This window comes from Aulonocara stuartgranti (genome assembly GCF_965226115.1).
Source record: "Aulonocara stuartgranti genome assembly, chromosome: 15".
NCBI lineage: Eukaryota > Metazoa > Chordata > Actinopteri > Cichliformes > Cichlidae > Aulonocara > Aulonocara stuartgranti.
This window is the reverse complement of record NC_138951.1, coordinates 7,917,734-7,941,008: the sequence shown is the minus strand read 5'-3', so window position 1 is coordinate 7,941,008 and position 23,275 is coordinate 7,917,734. Positions and strand designations below refer to the sequence as shown.

General features: G+C 40.0%; 1 protein-coding gene across 4 annotated transcripts in view; it reads right to left on the bottom strand.

The window, feature by feature from the left end:
* nbas (NBAS subunit of NRZ tethering complex) overlaps positions 1–23,275 on the bottom strand; it is a gene marked incomplete at its 5' end in the record, with an annotated part of 182,930 nt that overhangs the window by 45,137 nt on the left and 114,518 nt on the right. Inside the window, 6 exons of one of the 4 annotated variants that reach the window (XR_014271223.1) lie at positions 5,961–6,075; positions 6,651–7,252; positions 7,933–8,022; positions 11,943–12,145; positions 17,673–17,897; positions 19,846–20,186. Coding sequence is in view for 2 of the 4 variants with exons in the window: in XM_082505113.1 (XP_082361239.1) it covers positions 5,892–6,075; positions 7,933–8,022; positions 11,943–12,145; positions 17,673–17,897; positions 19,846–20,186 (1,043 nt within the window). Of the gene's footprint in view, positions 1–5,891; positions 7,253–7,932; positions 8,023–11,942; positions 12,146–17,672; positions 17,898–19,845; positions 20,187–23,275 lie in introns of those variants that run through there. The other 3 variants (XR_014271224.1, XM_082505113.1, XM_082505114.1) reach the window with 3 other exon arrangements.

Sequence of the window (23,275 nt, the reverse complement as noted above, 5' to 3'; positions counted from 1 at the left end):
GTACACAAAGTACAGTGTGCACCTACGCAGAATAAGCGCACACACCTACACTTACACGCATATTTGCTTTCCGACGTTTCCTGATTGTCTTTGAAATGTCATAAAGAAATAACCTTAAGTACACGGCTGTTAGTGACAAAAAGGCCAAATGGACAATATACACAAAGGCCCATCAAAGAGGCAAAACAGACCCTCACATCTTGACAGTGTTGACATTTGAATGCCCTGCTCTTATGACTAATCATTCAAAATTAAGTCACAAAATCTATGCCTGACTTCACCTCTTACAGTCTCTATGCCTCTTCTCCTGTATCAACCCCCTCCCATTTCACCCCCACCCTGCACTGCCTAAATGTCAGCATTACAATTGGGCACATTAATATCTTCCTTTTTAGACGTCTTCTGGCTACATAGTATGTTGGAATGCTAAGGAGGATGTGTCGGGAAGCTAAGCGAAACGCTGTTGCCTTTTTCTCATTCAACATGATCTGAAACTTTCACTCCTTTCTCTTTTCATATCTTTTATCCATCATTATCCCTCTCTCCTTTCTCTCCCCTCTTTCTGATGTATCATCTCTGGGTCTTTATGAAGCAGCGGCTGTGAATCATGCACTGGCCTTTCCACTGACACAGCCCAACTTGACCCAGTCTGGTCACCACCGAACAAAACAGCATCCATCATAATAGCACACGTCTGCCTCTATCATGAGTTGGCACACCGGAATGCATGGGCGCCTGTGTGGCTGTGTGACATAAAAATGACAACGTAACCAGCTGAAGACAAAAATATTACAGGCACTGTACTCAGTAAATCAAGTTAGGATATGTGAGGAAAGTAAGATGTCTACTGTTCACTGACGCCTCATCAGAAATGGACTCAGTGGAAGGGTGGCTGTCAAGAAGCTATTCTTGGGGAATAGTGGCAATATTACATATAGATTACATATACATATATATACACACACACACACACACACACACACACACACACACATATACAGTGGGGCAAAAAAGTATTTAGTCAGCCACCGATTGTGCAAGTTCCCCCACTTAAAATGATGACAGAGGTCAGTAATTTGCACCAGAGGTACACTTCAACTGTGAGAGACAGAATGTGAAAAAAAAATCCATGAATCCACATGGTAGGATTTGTAAAGAATTTATTCGTAAATCAGGGTGGAAAATAAGTATTTGGTCACCTCAAACAAGGAAAATCTCTGGCTCTCACAGACCTGTAACGTCTTCTGTAAGAAGCTTTTCTGTCCCCCACTCGTTACCTGTATGAATGGCACCTGTTTGAACTCATCATCTGTATAAAAGACACCTGTCCACAGCCTCAAACAGTCAGACTCCAAACTCCGCCATGGCCAAGACCAAAGAGCTTTCGAAGGAAACCAGGAAAAGTATTGTAGACCTGCACCAGACTGGGAAGAGTGAATCTACAATAGGCAAGCAGCTTGGTGTGAAAAAATCAACTGTGGGAGCAATCATCAGAAAATGGAAGACATACAAGACCACTGATAATCTCCCTCGATCTGGGGCTCCACGCAAGATCTCATCCCGTGGGGTCAAAATGATCATGAGAACGGTGAGCAAAGATCCCAGAACCACACGGGGGGACCTGGTGAATGACCTGCAGAGAGCTGGGACCAAAGTAACAAAGGTCACCATCAGTAACACACTACAACGGCAGGGAATCAAATCCCGCAGTGCCAGACGTGTTCCGCTGCTGAAGCCAGTGCATGTCCAGGCCCGTCTGAAGTTTGCCAGAGAGCACATGGATGATACAGCAGAGGATTGGGAGAATGTCATGTGGTCAGATGAAACCAAAGTAGAACTTTTTGGTATAAACTCAACTGGTCGTGTTTGGAGGAAGAAGAATACTGAGTTGCATCCCAAGAACACCATACCTACTGTGAAGCATGGGGGTGGAAACATCATGCTTTAACATTACAGAAAATGTTAAAGTCCTAACATTAGCTGAACTCAACTAAAAACAGAGAAACAGTGAAAGCTTTTGCTACTAACTCATTAAGCCTAACGAAAAGAAAAATAAACCTACAACAAAGTGGCATCTGAATTGGCATGTGCTTGTAATGCAAGTACAAAATCCACAATTTTGTTGTACATGTATAATGATAATAAAGAGCTATTATATTCTATCCTATTCCAAAGTTTTAGATGCATCAGCTGATTCAGGAGCAGCTTGCCAGAGAAAGCCTCTGTCTAAGGTTAATGGCACCTTGCACTCTTAAAACGTATATCAGGAAACTAGATACTTGCAATGTTAATTACTATACTTTAAAAGAGCAAAAAACATGTACTTTCAACCACACATCGCCCCTGCAATTCTGTTGTTATCATGATCACCGATATCCTCCAGCTGGTTATGCTTGCTGCCTAGCTCTAAGTTGGCTAATACATCATATCAGTGTTTCTACTGGTTGTCTGAAAGGCACTAAAAAAAAGTATAGTTCTTAAGGCAACCATCCCAGTGGACAGCTGCCTTCAACAAGTCCCTTTGACTGTATGGTCTTTAAGTAACTACTGTCCGCATATAGTATATACTGGACAAGCTCTGACCTATTAGCACAATTTAGAACAGTAACTAAAATTTTGCAGTTTATAACTTAAAAAACTTCCAACATGCCAAAATAATGTGCGATTCATGTCTTTGTAAACATCTACTTTCAGAGCGAGAAGCGGTTAATCAATTTGACTAAATTCAACAAAATCCCGCTTCTAGTATCTTCTAAAGCTCGCTGATTAGCATATTATATCTCATTTGTTTAATCTGTGGTTTTGTTTATTCATTTTACCTTCAGGCAAAGCCTGGCTCTCTGATTTAGAGTCTTCATGCTGAAAGCCTGGAAGCTGTCTACAACCAAAGGAATTGCATTGTGAGCTGGTATTAATGACTGAAATTAAGTTTCTTTCAGCTTGTCCCTTCCACCAAAAGGTTAGCAGTCAGTTTGACAGGACTGATGATCCACAATACAATTATAATGCATAACAGCAGACCAACAATAACCTTTCATTATCATTCGTATCCATGACTTTATCATCTTTGCTCCAAAACCTCATTAACATACATTTTGATATATTTTAAATCGATTTTTTTAATGTTTATTTTACTACTATCCATACATGATCCAGAAATGGCACAGTTGTTCTGGGCCAAAACTCATGAAAAGCCACTTAGGAAATGTGGAATTCTGAAATTCTTTTAGGAAAACGTGGATCCTGTGTCCTCCAGACTAAAGTAGAGGGGGAACATCTGGATTCGTATCATTGCTTAGTTTAAAAGCCTGCATTTCTGATGGTGTGTGAGTGTATTAGTACCTATAGAGGTGGGAGCTTACACATCTGAAAGGCATCATCAGTGCTCAAAAAGAACGGTGACGAAATGGCCTGCCTGCACTCTAAACCTTCCACCAACTGAAAACATTTGGAGCAGCATGAAATGATAAATTTGAGAAGACGACCCAGGACTGTTGAGGAGCTAGAAATCTATATCAGCCAAGAATTGGGCAGCATTGTTTACAGGTTGTTTGTAAAGCAGAGGTAGATACAATTTTTTTATGTTCTACTGTGAAAAATACGGATAGAGCAATACCAAGTTATAGCAAGAAGAAGAAGGAACAAGAGTAGCTCGAGAAATACCAACTGCAAAAGTGCTCCCAGGGCTCGAGCTTGAAGGACAAACAAAGACTGTGTGTGTGTGTGTGTGAGAGACAGACTGTGCTTTGATCACTGAAAACAGTGTCATCCAGATATCTTTGTCAGAACAGCAAACACACAGAAGCTGAAAAGGAAGCATTACAGAAACATACTAGTGCTTTCAGTTCAATTCAAACTGTGGCTCGAGACCGTGGTTGTCATGGAAATCACAGCAGGCAACCCTTTTGCATGTCTATCTGAGTAATATGTGCATATGACACAGGAGGGCTGGGTATATACTAGTACGTATTATAGATGTGGCATTTTTCTATGAATATGTAGTCTGTGGGATGCTTTTAAGAAGGAGCTGCGCTGATTAGTTATGGAACCAGGGAGGAGAGGGGGAACATTACCAACTTCTTTCCTTCCTTCTTCCTCCCCTGTCACCTTTGTCAGAATCTGACTTTTTTTTTTATTTCTTCTAAGCGAGCACCACTTCTCCCCTTTTCCTACACTTTTTCTCCCTTTCAGGCTGTAAGCCAGCATGATAAGGTCAGAGTGGGCCACAACAAAGTCTCCGGCGTGGCCTTGGGGCAGCTTCCTGCTGTCAGTGCCAGCTCTGCTTACGGGTGGTACCGGCCTAGCCAACATGATTAATGTGCAACTGCTTCCAGTCGAGCAGCTGACACAATGAAAAGTTGCTACAATTATTAAGGCAAAATGTAATAAATAAAAGAGTGAGTGCGCGTTGTTGTGCATGCGTTTGGACGAGAGTGTCAGTACAGATGTGAAAACACAAAAAGCATTTTCAACAGTCAAAAATCTTGAATAATCAACGTTAAAACAGACATTTGGCTACAAGAACCCCACTCTCACACTTAAAGGCCTTTTGGCTGCCTTAGGGAGAGATGAGAGAAAGTGGCACTTCATCTGAAACGAGTCTGGTTCTTACAACGTGACTTCTTTTAAAAGATTAATTAACAGATCCCTTGCATGTACGCTCTGTTAAGTGTGCGTGTGTGTGTGTGTGTGTGTGTATATTTCATCAGAACCTGCCAAATGTTAGGAGTTCGCCTAATTAGTTAAAGAGTCCGGGCCCACACACCTGTCTACCTGCGCTGACAATGGCCCAAGGCTGCCTGCATACATTTACACACTAATTATCCAGCTTGGGCCATTAATTAGTCAGTCAAATAACTTAGTGACTAGCCAGTCAGCTGTCTGCTATACCAGGGAGGGAGGAGGGGAGAGTCACAGCCACACACATACATACATACATATGTTACATACTACTGCAAATATGCAAATGACACATACGGATTAGTAATACTCACATATATTTATGCAGTTATTTCAAATCTAAACATTTATCCCTTAGTATGATTTTTAACACCTGGTTGTGGGAGCTTGTGCAAAACCCACTGTGGGTTACAAGCTTCAGACTCATAGTTTTTATCTCTAATTACATCTAAGAACTTGTTTCCACACATTCAAAGTTAAGTAGATTCCACTGACATGTGTTCATGTTGTCAAGAAACTGAGGCACTTTTCCTACACTGACATCTTTTAGAATGGAGCTACTTTATTTTACACTAAATGTGACATCCTGTTTTGTTTTTGTTTTTTGTTTTTTAAAAAAAGAGAGAAAACAAAGTTGTGTCAAATGTAATTAAAAATATAATTTAATGATTTGCAAAATGCAAAATGTTGTCTAGCAGAGCATTGCTGAAATGAGCAAGACAGTTTTCTGGACGACAGTGTATTGCTCCAAAACTTGGATATGAAGCTGTGCAAGTTATCCATGCCATGTGCCCACTGAAAACGACTCCCTGTGGTCTTTAGGTTGGAGACTGTGGATTTTTCCAACTGTCTGAGTCCATCATAAACGAGAATAATCCCAGAGATGTTATATTCAAGTTTTTTTGTATGATCACAACCATTTAATACTATTTTTTGATGGTGCTATTAAAATTAACACATTCGTTTTTGTATGTCTTCACACTAATGATTCTCTTCTCTTTCCATTTTCCTTTTTATCTTCTCTGCTTCTATTTTCTTTTGTACAAGCATGGACAACAGGAAATTCAGACCTCTCTACCCATCTGTAGATAGTTTTCCATGTGCTTCTGTAGAGCACTTTGTTTGTCAAGTAAAGTATATTTCTCACTTTGTTAGCATGAGGGTTAAATCTTCATAACTTCAAACACGTGTGAGAGCATCAGTAACATTACCTCTCTGTCCCTGAGAACAGCCTGAGTCCTGTAAAGCAGCAGAAGACGAACGTCACTGTCTCCGAGGCTGAAGTTACTCTCCAGAATTTGCAGCACGTCGATGCGAGGCCGAACGGGCAGAGATGCGTCACCGCAGAATGGACGCAGCCAAGCCAGGAGGTCATCTGAAGTGACGGTACTGTCACTGCAGAAGGATTTGAGAGGGAGGTTGACAGCAGGCAAAGTGAGGTACAGATAAAGAGACAGAGATTGAGAGACAAGGTGTAGAGTTCCCACTAAGATGTCTAAATGTTACCAAGTAGTTTACTTGTTTCATTCAAGAAACAAGAAATTGCCTGTTAGACAGTTTGCACAAAGATTTGAGGACGTTAAACTGAGCTGTAGGAAACTGAGTATGTTATTCTGTTGGTTTTTTTTACAAACTAAATGATTCAACTATAGCTACAGTTACGTTGTGTCAAAGTTGTCAAATTTACATAAATCTTCGATCGCTAGCAATGTGACTCTGAAGTCCTATATCTGTGTAAGTTTTCTCCCCAACAAACACAACAATGTCGACGAAATGTTTTGCACCGTCAAAGACACCTGCGGTAGCACCCAAAAGGCAGAGGACGATGCTAACCGTCGCACAAAAAGTTGGACTTCTGGACATGCTAAAGGAAGATAGAAGTTACCGTATTTTTCGGACCATAAGGCACGTCGCATTATGAAGCACATTAAGCGAAACAAAACAGTCAGATACGTCAAATTTTACTCAACTCATTCTTCTTGCTTCCCCTACTTCCGTACCATTGATTCATTAATGTTGAATTCTCTCGCAGCTGCTCTATTCCCATGTTTTGGACCTGAAAACAGGGTTTGATCTTTGGTTTCATTCTATAATACCGACTTATTTTTCTACGAAGGTTTGAACTTTGAGGGTCTTTAAACAAGAGAGAAAAGTGTGAAAATGTTCATACCTGTCTGAGAAAAATGTATAAAGTGTATAGTGAGGGGTTTTACAGCCTTAAAACATCTATAATAATTGTAAAAAAATAAAGTTGACTACTTCGCAGATTTCACCTATCACATGTAATGAAATGCGCTATATAAATAAAATTACCATTACTACTGAGATGACTTAACAGTAAAATGGGAAATTTTAACAATATATCTCAATTCTTCCACTTTACATGATGTAAACGCTTGTGTAGTAATAAGGACATTTTCAAAACAATTAAGAACTTTATCATTAATTAAGAAAAACAGCAAATGTCTGTGAATTCAAAGGTTCCTCCAATGGTGTAGTGGTTAACACTTTTGCTTGGCAAGCGGAGGTTTCCAGCCGGAAATTCACTTTGGGTTTGGGTCAGGAAGGGAATCTGGGAAAAAAAGAGTTTGCTATAGTGGGTAGCTCCATATGTTTATCTTTGGTTATTACATTGAATAGAATACCAACAATAAAAACAAATAGTTTAGGTTATCTGTTACGTACTCTAGCATGTAACCGGCTATATGTTATGTCTTTGTCAGTAAGAAGTTAAAAGTCTACTATTTATGCCATTCTTCTTTGAAATTTCACATTTTCCAAAGTAATGCAGTGGGCATGACTGCACTATAATGCATTAATTTAAGGTTCTTTTGTCACAGATCCCTTGTTTTCATGTGCCTTGTTTGTCTTTTTGTCATGAAAAAGCTGACCGGGGTGCAATAGATGCTGTCAAAATGTTTTCGTCGTCAAAAAGAGCTACAAGACAGGCTTGCCAGGTGCCTTTTGTCAGTTTATCTTCATTTATTTATCAGATATTTAACTGATATTTAACACTCAGTAGGTGTTAATTTCAGCCCTTGAATAGAACTGAAAAGATGCAGAGTGCAAAGAGAGGGTGACAAAAGCTGAAGAAAATCTTTAAGGCTTAGTTGATTTACATAAAACTCAAAATACAAGCGATTAAGTGCTGTGACATTGGCTGTGTGAGGACAGTTTAGTTTAGGGACTACAAAGGAAATCAGAGAATGGGTCACTGTAAGTATGTTGTATGAGATGACAGATGTAACCTACCCACTCTGCACACTGTTGTGCACAGCAGTCACCATGGCCTCCAGGACCCTGAGGGGTTGTGGGTAATTTGTCAGGGCGCATGGGTCTCCACTGAAAAACAAACCACATCACCACGATCATCTTACATAATCAGCTAATTAAGATAAGATTTTCAAATTAGCACAATGTCAAGGGACAGCAACTTAAAAAAAAAAAATCAAAGGCTTCCTTCTCAGGGACGGTGTTAGTTAAAAATGTGTCTGGCGGCAATTAAATGTTTGAAGGTAGTGAACCTTTGTTAAATTAACAATCATAAAATTATTTCAAGTCTTACAGACAAGATGAAACAGAAAAAAAAAACATTAATAGCCATCTCCAATGTGACAAGCTCATCGAGCCCGGTGGAAATTTACAAGAACACGTTAATTTTAATAATTTAAAGATGATAAAAAGAGGCGTAATGAGATGAGGTTTAAATCCACATAATAGTAGGTAAGCTTAAGAAGGTACATCATTAGTGCATTTGTAGAGTGGCTCTGGGTGCTGCTGTATGTGTGTGTGTGCACCATATGTTCACAGGCCATTTTTCACAACGAAAGAAAGAAACAAAGGGGGAGGGAAAAAAGGTGATTTCCCCCGACTCACTTCCACTTTTCTGCTGGAATTGTATCCATACACATACACAAATAAACGTATGCCCCGGCCAATACATATAACTGCCTACACAATATACACACACACACACGCGCGCGCGCTTTATACGCACACAACATACAGATGATCTGGGCAAGAAGTGGAAAGATGACGCAGCATTTTCTTTATTGGGTTTCACTACTTACATTTTGAATTTAAACACACACAAACAAAGCAGTTATGACAGATACAAAAGACGGCTATTAGTGTGAGGCTCAGGGATGCCTGCTGTACCAGACTCAAGGCTTTGAGAGAGCCAAAAACAAGACCGCCTCATTCATAACTGCCAAACACAATGCTTCAAGAAAGCCCCGAAACTACGGAAAAGCACGCTCGCAGCCACACGCAGTCGACGCATAAAGGGATATTCATAATGTAAGAACACGGAGTGACGTGTTCAAGGTAAAGAAAACCCCCAGAGAATAAATAGGACTCTGTGTGCAGTCTTGCACCTGACACACACACCCAGACTCTGTGTGTGTGTGTGTGTGTGTGTGTGTGTGTGTGTGTGTGTGTGTGTGTGTGTGTGTGTGTGTGTGTGTGTGTGTGTGTGTGTATGGGAGCAGAGTGAGATCTGGAGGGGAACAGCTGTATCAGGCTGCATTAATTATAAAAAAGATAATGAATCAGAGAAAAGGGAAGAACATGTGCACGCAATAAAGTGTGTATGTGTGTGTGTTCATTAGGGATAATGACCTCCAAGTCTATACAAATACAAATGTGTGTGTGAGTGCCTGTGCGTGTGTGTGTGTCTGCAGATTCAGGTGCCATTTATCTGAAGCATGCACCATTGAGCAGCTATAAAAAAAGCTGGAAATGAGGCAGGATTATAATCACAGCGGGTGATACTCATTTATCAAGCCAATCAGATGGCCTGATGATATCTGGTTTTGTCAGTAAAACCCTGCTCGCTGGTCTGCCTGTCTGAGCAAAAAGCAAAATCATTTAAAAAATCATCTTCCAGTATGTTAAATCAAAACAACTCTCTATAATGGGTTTTAGCTCACTTCTTCTCAAGAAACTAAGTAACAAACATATACATGTATTCGTTGGATGTTATACAATGTTATACAAAGTGTTTACCGCGGCCCTTACATCTAGCACATCTGCAGACACATCTTGGTGAATCATCTCTGCCTTCCTTTTGAATTCTGGGAGCAGGAAAACACCAATAAAAGACTGTGAGCCCAACTCCCACAGGCAGCTACTGCAGATTCAGTTCAACACTTCAGGCATTTGTTTTGACAGTGTTCTTCCCACCAACATGCTCAGCCCAAAGTGGACAGATATATATACAGTATATTTTCAGATAACAACCAACAAAGATCAGGTCGTAGGTGGTGTCAGCAGGTGGCGCACAGTATGTTCAAAAGCCTGCTTTTGAGCTGAATGTAGACACTTCGCTTTGTCTGGATAGTTATAAAAATACATTAATTTTTCCATACAATCTGCACTGACAGATAATGAAAGGGTTACGTGTAGATGATAATGTTGTTTGGCAAGGCGCAACAGCGAATGTGAAAAAAAGATTAAATTAGCACAAAAGGGAGCCACACGTAGCAACCTGACATCTTAAATTTTCCTATTCCTTTATTCTGCTTGTCACAGCTGGTGGTATGTTTGATAGCACACAGCACACAAGATTACTGTACAACTGTAATTTTTCAACACTGTCCTAATATTAACAATTTTCTGAACAACTTGGGACTAACAGGGGGTCTAGCATTGTGCAACACAAGCTATGATTTACAGCCACAAAAATAATCACTAGCTTCAGACATCAGGCGGAGAATTAAGATATTTTTTTGACTTGAATTGAAGCTTGAGATGTATACATTGTTTATTTATTTTTGCTATTTTAGCTAGGCTGCAGTAAAGAATTTGATTGCAGTAAGAGGTGTGTAGCGGTTTGATCTCTTTGTACAGGTTTCTGTATGTGATCCTTTTGGCTCTCGGAGGAGGCGGACACACTTTTTCTCCTCTCCCTTATCTTCCCTGCTTAGTTCTACTCTCTCACAGTCTGTTTCTAAAACCTAAAGAGAATTATGGATTTGATCAACTGGTCTCTGAATGCTATTGACACCCTTTTCTCAAAAAAAAAAAAAAAAAAAATCCACACACACACTTATATATAGTGGAGAAATGGTCACAATTGGCAGCCAATGCAGCCAACTGTGGATGCTGGTGCTTCTAAACCCCTGCCTTTGAAGGTCTTAGCACTCTCTGCATTTATAAAGAGACTACAGAATGAGCTCCCTTACAGCATGGTAAAAGTGAAATGGCAGAGTGCAGTCCAGAGCATTCAGCTGAAGGCAACTTTTCAGGTTTTTTATGTGTGTGTGTTTTTTCTACTGAAAAAGAGCTTTAGCTAAAAATGTTTTAAGAGGAGAACCAGAGTTACCAACGTTTGGATGTCTTGAGATGGAGAATCTCTGAAAGCTGTGGTTTTGTTTTTGTTTTTTTATGAATCCCAGATTACAAGTTTTCCCCTGCTTTCAGCTTTAAACTAAGCTGCTCACCTCATGATTACAGTTTCATAGCTCATCCACCTTTTGGGAAAAAAGTGAGTAGCGCTTTATATTACAGTTCCATAAAAACAGTAATATTTATGTGTTAATAGAGTTAATAATTAAGATTATTACATTGTTACATTATTATTACATTATTACACCAACTGCCAAAACCTCTGCTTTTACTGAGGCGCTCACAAATTTGATCAGCATCACCTGACTGCTATTTACCATCCTAACTTCTCTGAAAACAGTAAAGATGTACTTAATATTTCACAGGACTGCTTAGAGTCCTGTGAAAGCTTCCTTCCTTCACATGACTGTAGGCTGAAATAAAAAAAAAATCAAACCAGAAAAAAAAAAAAAAAAAAAAAGATTATTACATTGTTGCACTAGTCATTTTGCCTCATTGGTCCTTTTAAATGTCTACATTACTACCATTTGTGGTCTCTTATTACATTAAGTAATAACAAGCTGCTACTTGGTTGTTAATTTGGTAATTGCATATTGCATTTACTTAGTTAATGCCTCTTTATTAACAAACTGCTTATCAAACATTAATCCATTATTAACATGTTATTACCAAGCCATTACAGAAAGTGCTGTTTTTCTCAAAATTATGCATATTTCAAGATTCAAGATTCTCTGTCATTGTGCATGTTGGGGCATTGTTGGGAAGTTACTAAAAGAAGATTAACTAACATTTGGCAGTGCATATCTTTGCAAACTATCTCAGTATGTACATAGGTATTGTCAGCACTTGACACCTCAGAGTTTTTTTGCATATACTGTAGAACATCAAGAACCTTGACATCGAAAATAAAATACCTGAGTGCAGCGACTACTCTCTCCACAGCATCGTGAAGGACACTTTTGAGAGACAGGTCTAAGGATCCAACAGTGACGCGCAGAAGCTCTCCAATCTGCTCCAGGGGCTGTCCATCAGTTGCCATAGTGACTGCTAACTCGCAGACTTTTGACCTCTCAGAACGGGACAAATCGTAAAGTTGACTGTAGGCCCACAGCTGCTCCTAGAACAGGAACAAAACATGGAAAAAAGTAGCGAAACACAATGATGTTAAAAATAATGATTAAAGACTGAGGTAGTAGACTTAATCTCAACGTACAAGATCACAGTCTTTTTAGGGGCCATAAAATATTAAGACATTAGAGACAAACTAATATTAATGAGATGACAGAAAGAGTTCTTAAGGGGAGAAAAGGCACTGTGAAAAAAGTGCACAAAATTGTCAGAGATCAAGGACACGTGTGTCGTAGGGAGTACAAAATGTATTTAGTTAGGTTCACAATCATAACCTCTTTTGAAAAACAGAATGTAATAATTTGCAAATTTAAAGCTGTGCAGAGTGCATTGATGACCCATCCAGGAGGTTACAAAAGAACCCAGAACAACTGCAGCCCTAACTTACATTAGTTAAGGTCAGAGTTCATGACTCTTCAATAAGAAAGAGACTGGGCAAAAACGCATCCATGGGAGAATTTCAAGACGAAAACTACTGCTGACCGAAAAGAACAGAAAGGCTTGTCTCACAATTACCAAAGAAAAACACATCTATATGAAAATATTCTGTGGACTGATGAGTGGGAGGTTTGAGTCCCGTTACATCTAAAAGTAATACAGCAATTCATTAAAAAAAAAAAAAAAAAAAAATCAACCCACCAGTCCAACATGGTGGCGATAGTGTTGCCAAGGGTGGCGCAACCACTTATTAGGTTTAGGAGTTAATTATTTTTTTCACATACAGTAGGCCAAAGTAGGTTTGGATAACCTTTTTCCTTAATAAATGAAAAATTTAAAACTGCATTTTGCATTTAATCAGGTATCTGAGTCTAATATTAAAGCTTAAGTGTGACAAATATGCAAATAAACTAAGACATCAGAAAGAGGACAAATGCTTTTCCTGGCACTGTACATTACCATTTACTCTTCTGTGTCACATGCAGACATTTTCAATGTGTGAGTGTCATTATCAGGCTTTTGGCTCTATTAATGCATGGTCACATGCCTCTGGTTATTACATTTTACACCCCTATCTGACTTTTCAGCTAAACGCTACAAGCACAAATGCCAGAGGATAAGGCTGACAAGGTCTTTGGAGTTGCCAGAAGCTAAAGGTTATTTAATTGCTGATACTTTCCTCCTTTCACACATGGTGTCCAATACGGCACTGTACTAGCAGTTAGTAAGTGCACCTAATATAAAAAAAAACATGCTTCATGAGTTTCAGCATATTGTTTTTACTACTACTTTAATGACCAAATAAATAACTCCTTCAGAATAAGTTTTGAAAAATAATGCACTTCTAAAGATATCCATATTTTAATTAGTTGTAAGAAAAACATGAACTTAAACACCTCGCTCCAGTTCTCAAAGTATATGCATGAAAGGATTCAGTAATTACTCTATCCCATCTTGATTTGTTTCATTAATCATTGTTGAACCATGGCCACTTTTCACTATTCATTCTATAAACCTTTTTTTTTTTTTTTTACATGGCAATGCTGTCATGTTCCCCAGGGAACCTTCCAACATTCAGTCTAATCACAAACCCTTCAGTGCCTGTTGCAGCTGCAGTAGAATTGAGCTCAAGCCATTGAAAGACCCTCCTCCTAAACTAAGGTCGCTTTTTGATACAACCTCTCAGCAGGAAGCTACATTCAGACAGTTCAGTCGCAGTATCAGGAAATGTAATGTCTGCTTTCTGTGTCTTGTGTGTCTTTTCCAAATCCACCATTAAAATACCACTTGGAAATCGTCCAAATCTATAAGCTATTTTAACAGTGAAGGTGTTTGGCACATGTTTAAACAGATTCAACAAGGTGCTGGAAACACTCCTCAGAGATTCTGGCTCACATCGACATGACAGCATCACATATTTTCTGCAGATATGTCAGCTGCACATCAATAATGTGAATCTCCCATTCTATCATGCCCCAAAGGATTGAAATATGGTGTGAACTGCAATCTGGTGTGCATCTGAAATGAACTTATTGTCATGTTCAAGAAACCAGTTTGACATGATTTGGGCTTCTGTGATATGGTGAGTTATCCTACTGGAAGGAGCCATTAGAAGATGGGCTCATTATGGTCGCAAAGGGTTGAACATGAGTCAGCTAATCAGGCTCATTGTGGTGTATAAACGACATTCATATTGTTTACATTAAATTGGACTTCTACTATCCCAATGTTGCTACCTGACAACGTGAGCTTGTGTGAACTGTTGCCCATCTTTAACCGATGACTGTGGGTTCAACGTGTTGTGCATTCAGAGATGCTCTGCATACCTTTGTTCTAACTATCCCTATCAGCTCAAAGCAGTCTGGCAATTCTCCTGTGACCTCTGACATCAACAGTGCATTTTCACCCAAAGAACTGCCGCTCACTGGATTTTCTCTTTTTTGGATCATTCTCTGTAAACCCTGGAAATGGTTTTGCAGAATAACCCTAATAGATCAGATGTTTTTGAAATAGACTAGACTGTCTGCCACCAATAATGATGCCATGTGGAAAGTCACTTAGATTACCATTCTTCCTCATTCTGATTTTCAGTTTGAACCTCAGCAGGTCGTCTTGACCCGGTCTTCATACTTAAATGCCCTTAGGTATTGCTCTGTGATTAGCATATTTGCCCTAATGTGCAGTTGAACAGGTGTACCGAACTAATGTGCTGGTAAGTATTCAGGTTACTCAAATACATACATTCCTTATGTTGACATCATATTTATGCTAGGAATATCAAATATGCATGATATTTTCTCTGTATATTCAATTTCAAAGCATAATATCAGCTAAAGCCTGAAGAGTGTCTTGTTGTGTAACATCTCTTTTGTGGATATCCTTTTAGTTTCACGGATGCATTCTGCAGCACTCAGTGCCAAGAGCCAGACCACGAATGCCTGTCAGAAAAAATTAGCACTTTAAGTAAAGCGCCAGTTAGAGGAAATGGACATGATGATGACATGATGAGTGTGTCATGAAACTAAGCTCTCAATTCATTGCTCTCTGTTCCAATCCTTAGCTATGATCACAAGAGAGTTTAAGGACAAAGAAAGTAGCGGGTATGAGGCTCCTCCAAAGAGTAGCAGCTAGGGGAAAAAAGGGCATGTAATAGGGATTCCCATTTCACCTGGAGGATACGGGGGACGCTGGTAGGATAATGGAGATCTTAGCCACTCTGTGTATCATTGTGCAGCCTCAGTGTGTGGATGAAAAATAAGGCTATTGTTAATTTTGTTAATATTATATACTACTCTAAAGTGTAATTATCAAGGACATGGTTTTCATAGCCCACAGTATGTGATTCACCACATCAAAAGGAATATGGAACATAGAAAGGAATAGCCCTGCTGCTGCAGAGACAAATCACACGATCTGTTGTTATTATTTTCTTTGCTGTTTTTCTCACAATTGCACGAGTTAATAGTTTAAAAATCACTATTTACAATATCAAGAACATGCCATTTGATGTCCTTATTGTAGGTCAAGGCCTCTGTGTTAGATTCTTTGTGTTAGAAAGGTTTAACAATATTTCTAGCAGCTGGTCACGTACACTTGATAAACGACCACAGTATAGCCAAACAGAGCCTACAGAGCTTCTTGTATCTATCTCTCCCTACCTATCTGCCCCTTTCTGGTTCTTATATCCATTATTTTAATACATCTCCAAGGATACAATTACATCCTCCACCAAAAAAAGGAAAGTTATACATAGAGGATGCAGTGTTTGTGTGTGTGCTTGTGTATGTGTGTGTGCGCCCATGTATGCATCAGTGACTCTGCCCTAAAGCTCTGCCTGGTAATTCTTGTGTCTTCCACTCTATTATGGAGGGTATGTGCTTTTAAACACAGTTAAAACTGGGACAAAATATTATTAACTTGCACAGTGTGGGGGTCAGAAATCACCAGTTTTCAATGATATCTTGTCGCATAGCAACACTTAGCTCGCCAAGTTATAATGTCCCCTCCCTCTAGCCCCAGATTCAGACTGTGTATACACACACAGACAGCCACAGCGAGGTGACAGTGGGGTAAGTCAGTGTGACTTTGCTTAATGAGATACAGCATGGTGCTTGTACCATATATGCGTCCATACGGCAGGGCTCATTTGAAACAGCAGACCACAGATTTACATTAATATACCCTTGACTGGCCTTTCTGAGGCTGGGAAGAGCTTAGCCGAGCAGAACCACCCCCAAAATATACAACACACATACCCACACATAGACACAAGCGTTACAAGTACTGTATATGCAGATGGAAATTAGCCCAAGGCTATAATCTGGCATATTTACATTTGTTAAAATGTTCATTAATATGTATTGCCCCTCTTTCTAAAAAATAAATAAATAAATAAATAAAATATGCAGGCACCATTTGTATGTCCAGCCAAAGGTGACCTTATGAACTGGCAAAGAAGTAAGAAGTGAGAGTCAAATGTCTTCTTCACTTCAGGGCCTATTAAACTTACCGTTCCATAGGCAATTGCATTTGTGTGGGGATTGCATTTCTTCACTGATTTTGCTTCCAAGGAGCCAAAGATACACCGAGCTCAAGGGATGAAATGCTGTTGTGCCTACTAATAACAGACAGCTTAAAAAACTCATTTAAAACTTATTTTTAGACACTTCGTTACTAGCAGCCTGTTGCAGAAACATAATTTGTTCTCATTTCTTTAGCTGAGTCTATGAAAAATGCCAAAGATAACAAAGTTTGACAGGCATAAAATAGGCTTTCTGTTCAAATAAATTACAAGAAAGCTTGTCTGAAAGAGTTCAAGCTGTGTTGAAGAATAAAGGTGGTTGTACCAAATATTGACTTTCAGGCTGTTAGAATGGTACAAACTCTTCTTATATACTGTATTTGCATCAATGGTTGCACATTTCAAGAAATCACTAAACTCATTCCCCCATTTTACCAAAATATAAAGAGATGAGAGGTGGCTCAAGACTTTTGCACAGCACTATGAATGTAAGACTTCTGAATTGACTGAGTTTATACATGGATGCTGCTGATCAGCTGATCAGTTAAAAGCAGAAGTTAGAAGCAACTGAAGAATTTGCTCTTTTAACAGTAATGATTCTTTTATATATACAGTACACACAAAAACATAAATAATGATATTAATAATCCATCCACACAAACAAGCTAGCTTTATTTTGGAACCATTTTTGTGTGACTAGCCACATGCCTCATTTCTTTGAAAAGTAGATCAGCTCATGCGTTTTTGATTTTTGCATCATTTTTTATGCAAATTCTTTGTGTTTCTTTGTGTTTCCCATGACAACAAACTGGGTTTGGCTGGATAATAGTTGTAATTATTTACCACTTAAGTTTGTGGATTAGAATGATTGCACGATACATTGTACTGCGTGCTAAAGAATAATTCTGTCCCCAATTTAATTAACCAGCTGGCAAATATCGCTCTTAAACTTTGTGTGTTCTTTCAATGGATCATTAAAAGCACATTTACACAAAGAGCAAATCTCACTCTCCGAAAAAGAATAAAATGGCTCAAGTGTTTGGCAGATGGGGCTTACCTCCTGGCTGTCTTTGAGTGACAGAATGAAGGGATGACTCAGAGTGTCCAGGTGGGCCTGAGATTGCTGCAGGTGTGCTAGAGCCTCATCAAAAGTCATTCCTGCAGGGTCCGTCCCTTCCTGCTCCCTACTGTCATCACCTCCTCTCTTCCTGTTCTTCTCACCCAGCTGGCGCAGGGCTTTGGTGGCTCGCTTTATCACCTCCAACCTCGCTTGGATGCTCAACTGGACATGAAATGGATGGAAGAAAGAGAATGGGAGAGAGGTGGAAGTTGGGGAGGTGTTGAATTGAGCAAAGAGAGAGGTGCTCAAGTTCTATACTCGTAAATTCATTTAAAATGGACCGAGTTAAAGAGAGGTAGGTACAACCTAATCTATCTGCATTTCAATACTATCAGGAACTTAAGTAGCATGTGCATGTGTATAAGGAGTGTGTGTTTGAGTGAGAGGGATCATAGCTGCCAGCCTGGAGTAATTGATTTTATTCAGACTGAGCAGGTTAACCATTCATGGGGAGAAGAGTGGGCCTCGGGGTACAGGAGGTTTTTATGCTTGCACAGAAACGCACAAACTTAGACCCCGACAAGACACACACACATTCACACTTTCAACATGTGCTACATATACCCCATTTTGAATTTGCAGTAATCTTCACCGAGATCGTCAGAACATTTCTCTGGCAAGTAAGACGCTCATTTAAATTGAGTTTATTTAACAATAATAATAATAATAATAATAATAATAATAATAATAATGGATTTCATTTATATAGCGCTTTTCGGGGCCCTCAAAGTGCTTTTTACAATTCCACTATTAAGTCACTCTCACATTCACACACTGGTGGAGGCAGCTACAGTTGTAGCCACAGCTGCCCTGGGGCACACTGACAGAAACAAGGCTGCCATATCGCGCCATCGGACCCTCTGGCCATCACCAGTAGGTGGCAGTTGAAGTGTCTTGCCCAAGGACACAATGACCGAGACTGTCCGAGCCGGGGCTCGAACCGGCAACCTTCCGGTTACAGCCACGATCGCCCTTTGTTCTGTTTGTATTTGTACAAATGTGTTATGAAGTGTGTATCCTACTGAATCAAATCCAGGTATTCACAGCCAACATCAGTCAGAGTCTCGGGTAAGGTTAGAAAAGAAGTTAGAAGTTGAGTAAGATGGGATGCATCCACCAAAGAGGTTAGCTGAGATCAATAATCTGTTTCCCTTCAGAAAAAAATGTCCAATGGGAAGTTTTGCATGCATTTCAATCCTTGGCCTTGTAGGAAATTAATCAACGATGGCAACGGTGAATCAATTCATCATTGCCACCCAATGGTCAAAAGGTCGAAAACATTCCCAAATGTGAGAAGGGACTCGATTTTCCCTTTGCACGTCCGAGGAGGACAGAAGAAAGAGAAGAGAGGGATGGTAATGGCAGAGGGAGTGGACGGTGTCTTCCTGAGAGGTAATCTGCATGTTAAAGAACACAAAGGGAAAACATTGCCTCCTGGGAATTGGAGTTTAATTGGCTCTGAAGTCAAGAGGGATCAATTAGCTCTCTTGGAGTGGTAGGGAAAGAGAAGGGACACAGGACAAAAATAGAAAAAAAAGGGAAGGTCTGGAGAAGGGTGATGGCAGGGTGCCAGGGCGAAGGAAAAAAAAGAACAGCAGGCTACTATTGATAAGGTGCACTGAGGCACTTTAAGTCTACTGCAGGACAATTTTTCACAGTCCTGTAATTATGTGGCTGACATTCCTTGTGAAATTTTATAATTTCTTTTATAAATCATGACTGGTATGTGCTTTGAGGCTGCAGAAAGTGGATGGGAACAGAATAATGTATTTGAAATTAGGAGAGGGCTTTTGGCATTCCAGAAATTGGGCCACAGGCATTAGAGAAGACCGGCACGACGATGATGAGTGAGGAGTGAGGAAAATGACAGTTTGATGTAGTGAGTGAAAATCCCCGCAATCTTCCCTTTAACCAAATATGAATCCTTCCTTTGCGGCAGAAACCAACTACCTTCTGTGCTGCAATTAACCAGAGACTGTCTACCTATCACAGCTCCTACCTGAGAAAGTAATAGAAAATAGAGCCTCTTCTGCTCAAACGACCCCCGCCCCCGTCATAGAATAATTTCTATGAAAAAAATGCCCCTCTGTTTGGTCCAATTAAGGCTTACGTTTTTAGATGCATCAAGAGAGAAGGTGATGTTATCCAGGAAGCGGACAGCGTCGCCAGGGGCCAGCCTGTCCAGGTATTTGGCACAAGTGTCGTAAGCGTGTAGGTAGTCTTGGTCGCTCTGAGGGGGTCTCTTCAGCAGCTGGGGGTCCCCTTTCCAGAACACCTTCTGCAGCCATACTGCGTGGACTGCACTGGCGGACACCGTGGCCCCACCACTGCCGGGCAAAGGCAAACGATTGGCAAGTTTGGAGATGGACAACACATTCTGACTGGTCAGCACTGGTTGAAGAGTGGCCAGTGGATCCGAGGATTCATCCGTGAGCTTCCGATAGTTCAAACCTGCAAGCGTGAAAGACATATTACACGTTTACAACACTTTCACCTTAAAAATGTGTTTGCCTCTTCACTGAAGTCTCGAGCTATATCATCAAAAAAAGAACAAGTATACTTGGATGCTCCTCCCTTGTCCTTGTGTACTGGGATCTTTGACACTCCTTTGTATGTCTCAATTATGCAAGGTTGATGTTGAACACTTACAAAAAGCTGTAGTAGCTTTACATTAGCTTTATGTTTAGCTCAAGGTACTTTAAACATGGCATAACAAAGGTCCTTTTACTGCTACAACATCAAGATCAATAATGGGAATTGTAAAAAGAGTATTTACATATGAACAATAAGCATGTTTATTCTCCACAGCAGAGTATAAAATTGCATTGTGTCGGAAGGGGAACACAATGTACCATTTTTATAGTGTGCATACAGTGCATGGCTTCTGTATTACTATTCTTTCTGTTTTCTGTGACAGCCAAGCAGACGAGAGATTTGCACAGGACGTTGAATATTCCATCACATGACAGAAAAGCATCAGGAGATGAAAAGCATCTCAGGAAAGAGTAAACAGTGGATGTGAACAACAAGGATCGCGTGTGACCTGCGTGTGAAAGGGGTGCTGGCCGTCTCTGCCTGCATGCAAACATGTACAGTTTGACTGTCAAACTGTCTGCGTGCATCATATTTACCACTGCAGTACCCCCGGAGTAGGCATTTGTGTGTGTGTGTATGAGAGAGAGCGAGAGAGCCGGTGGTGTGCTCTTGGTCTCCAGCACTATCAGACAGACGCATTACTGTAGCAACGCTACATGGCCTGTCTGGGCTTTAAATATTTTAACACGGGTCTGCCTGTGGGGAAGGTTCTGTCAATGCTGCTTGAAATCATTCACACAATCACAAGCATACACGCACACACACAAAACTTTCCAGGTTGAACCCACATACACAAACACACACACACCTTCCAGACAGGCCCAGACAGACATGTAAACCACAAATACTTACATATGTACTCTTTCCCTCCGGCTTCACCTGCCCCACCCACTCCTCATATTGCCTCTCTTTCCCCCTTTCCACTAGAGCCCGCTCAGACGGTCACCTGGTACTGTGTCTGAAAATGTGATGCGCACCACCTGTCTCCAACACATCTGAAAGCCTCTGTAAGTACATCTGGGTGGGCTAGTTTGCATGTGTCTGTTCAGGACTGCAAATGAGTCATTTTGAATGAGCATGTCAGAAGAGTTGGAAAGTGTTGGTAGAAAGTTAGAGGCCCCAGAGACACGGCAACAGCCTGTGTATCAGTTTTGCTGCAGGAAGTGTGAATACGTGGGTTATGTTTCAACAGTATGTGTGTGCATGTGTGTGAATGAGTGAGTGAGAGCGAGACATACAGTACAGAAAGTGTTAGCGTGAAAGTGTTATTGTCACAAAGTCACTATATGCGCTTGTGCATGCATATAAAGTCAATCTGGCTTAGTGTGTATATGCGTGTGCATTAATCTATTAGTACTCATGATGCTGCAACTCCTGGTAGCTTATGTGGTGCAATAAAGCATGGACTTTGGTTCTCCCCATGGCTGAACGGCATTTATGCAACTGTCAGCACCTATGCTGCCTGTTTAAAACTAGTGCATCCATTTTCTTTTATTTTCTGTGTTTTTAAGCTGGTTTAGGGCAACATTAGCAGCTCTATCCATGCTTCCCTGAAATCAAGACGTTATTCTGCATTCTGTATAAAATATTTCTTAAAAACAGAATACTGTGGAAAAGCCTTGAGTCACCTTTCGATTCTTTATATTTTACTAGACAAATGGGAAATAGGGGCCGAAATGTATTGAAATGTGGCAAAATTTATGCAAATATCGTAAATAAGGCTAAAACAGAGTTTGTGCAATTCTCTTGAGCTTGAAAGCCAATATTGGGTAAGACCACCTTTATTAAACACAGCCTGAACTCTTTTAAGTAAGCTTTCTTGTCATTTATGGAAGTAGTCTTTAGGATTAATTCTCCGGGCTTCTTGAAGGACATTCCAAAGACTGCCTTCTTGTGTAATTTGAACCTTCTCTCCCAGTTTCCCTTTCCTAAAGTTGAGTCCACTGAAACCAATTCACTCATCGGACATTACTTTGAAGGTGACATCCGGTCGACATGCAAGGCTCCGGCTACCTAGGTAACCTCTTAATGTACTTACTACCAGTTCATGTTTCAATCAATAGTACTCATGAATCTCATTGGTAGCCGCTTCAGTCACTTGCTTGGGAGTTTATTATCAGGTCCTGTGCTGAGCTCGCCTGCGGTTATTTTGCCTGTGGCCATGTGAAGTCACTCACTGTTATTTATTTTCTATGGTGTCTCATCGTCACGCCACATCTAGCATATGAAACCAGCTGGTTTTTGTGACAGGCTGCTAGTAACAAGTTCTCCAAAATTGAAGATACAATTTAAAATAGGTTCTTTGCCAAGTTTTTCATTATGTGTAGGCACAACCCTGCTTCATCCCTTCAGTTAGGCCTTTTCTGGTTTCATAGGTCAATGTTAAGTGGCTAAACAAATAAAAAGCATTTCTCTGGAAATGCTCATGTACAAGGACTGGGCTTAAAATGAGTGATATAGTAGGCAGTGTCCAAAGTATAAATCTGAAAGACCTTCAGAAAACCTGAAGAACTATTGCTCACAAGCAGTTTAAAAAAAATTACAAGAAAGTCTGGCTAGTGGGGAGAAAAATATAAAAAAAGAAGTACTCTAGGAGCAGAGCGCAAACCTCCACCAAGGCAGAACTACAAAGTTGATAGAAGTTTGTAGTTCAGTAAAAATCAGATAAGGGTAGCAACAGATATTGACTCTGATTATACAAACATTATGTTGGAGTAGGTAATAGATAAGGGGACTTGATTTGTTAATAACAATATTAACTTGAGGGTATTATATAATATTATACTACAGTATATTTCTAACTTCCTCTTGACAATGCTTTAATTCGAATACTTTTAGTTTAAGGTCAACTTGAAAGAAAGGCAGATGTGAAATGTAAAAATACGGTCAAATGTGACATATTTGCATACAAACTATAAGAAATATTAGATATTTAGAATACCAAT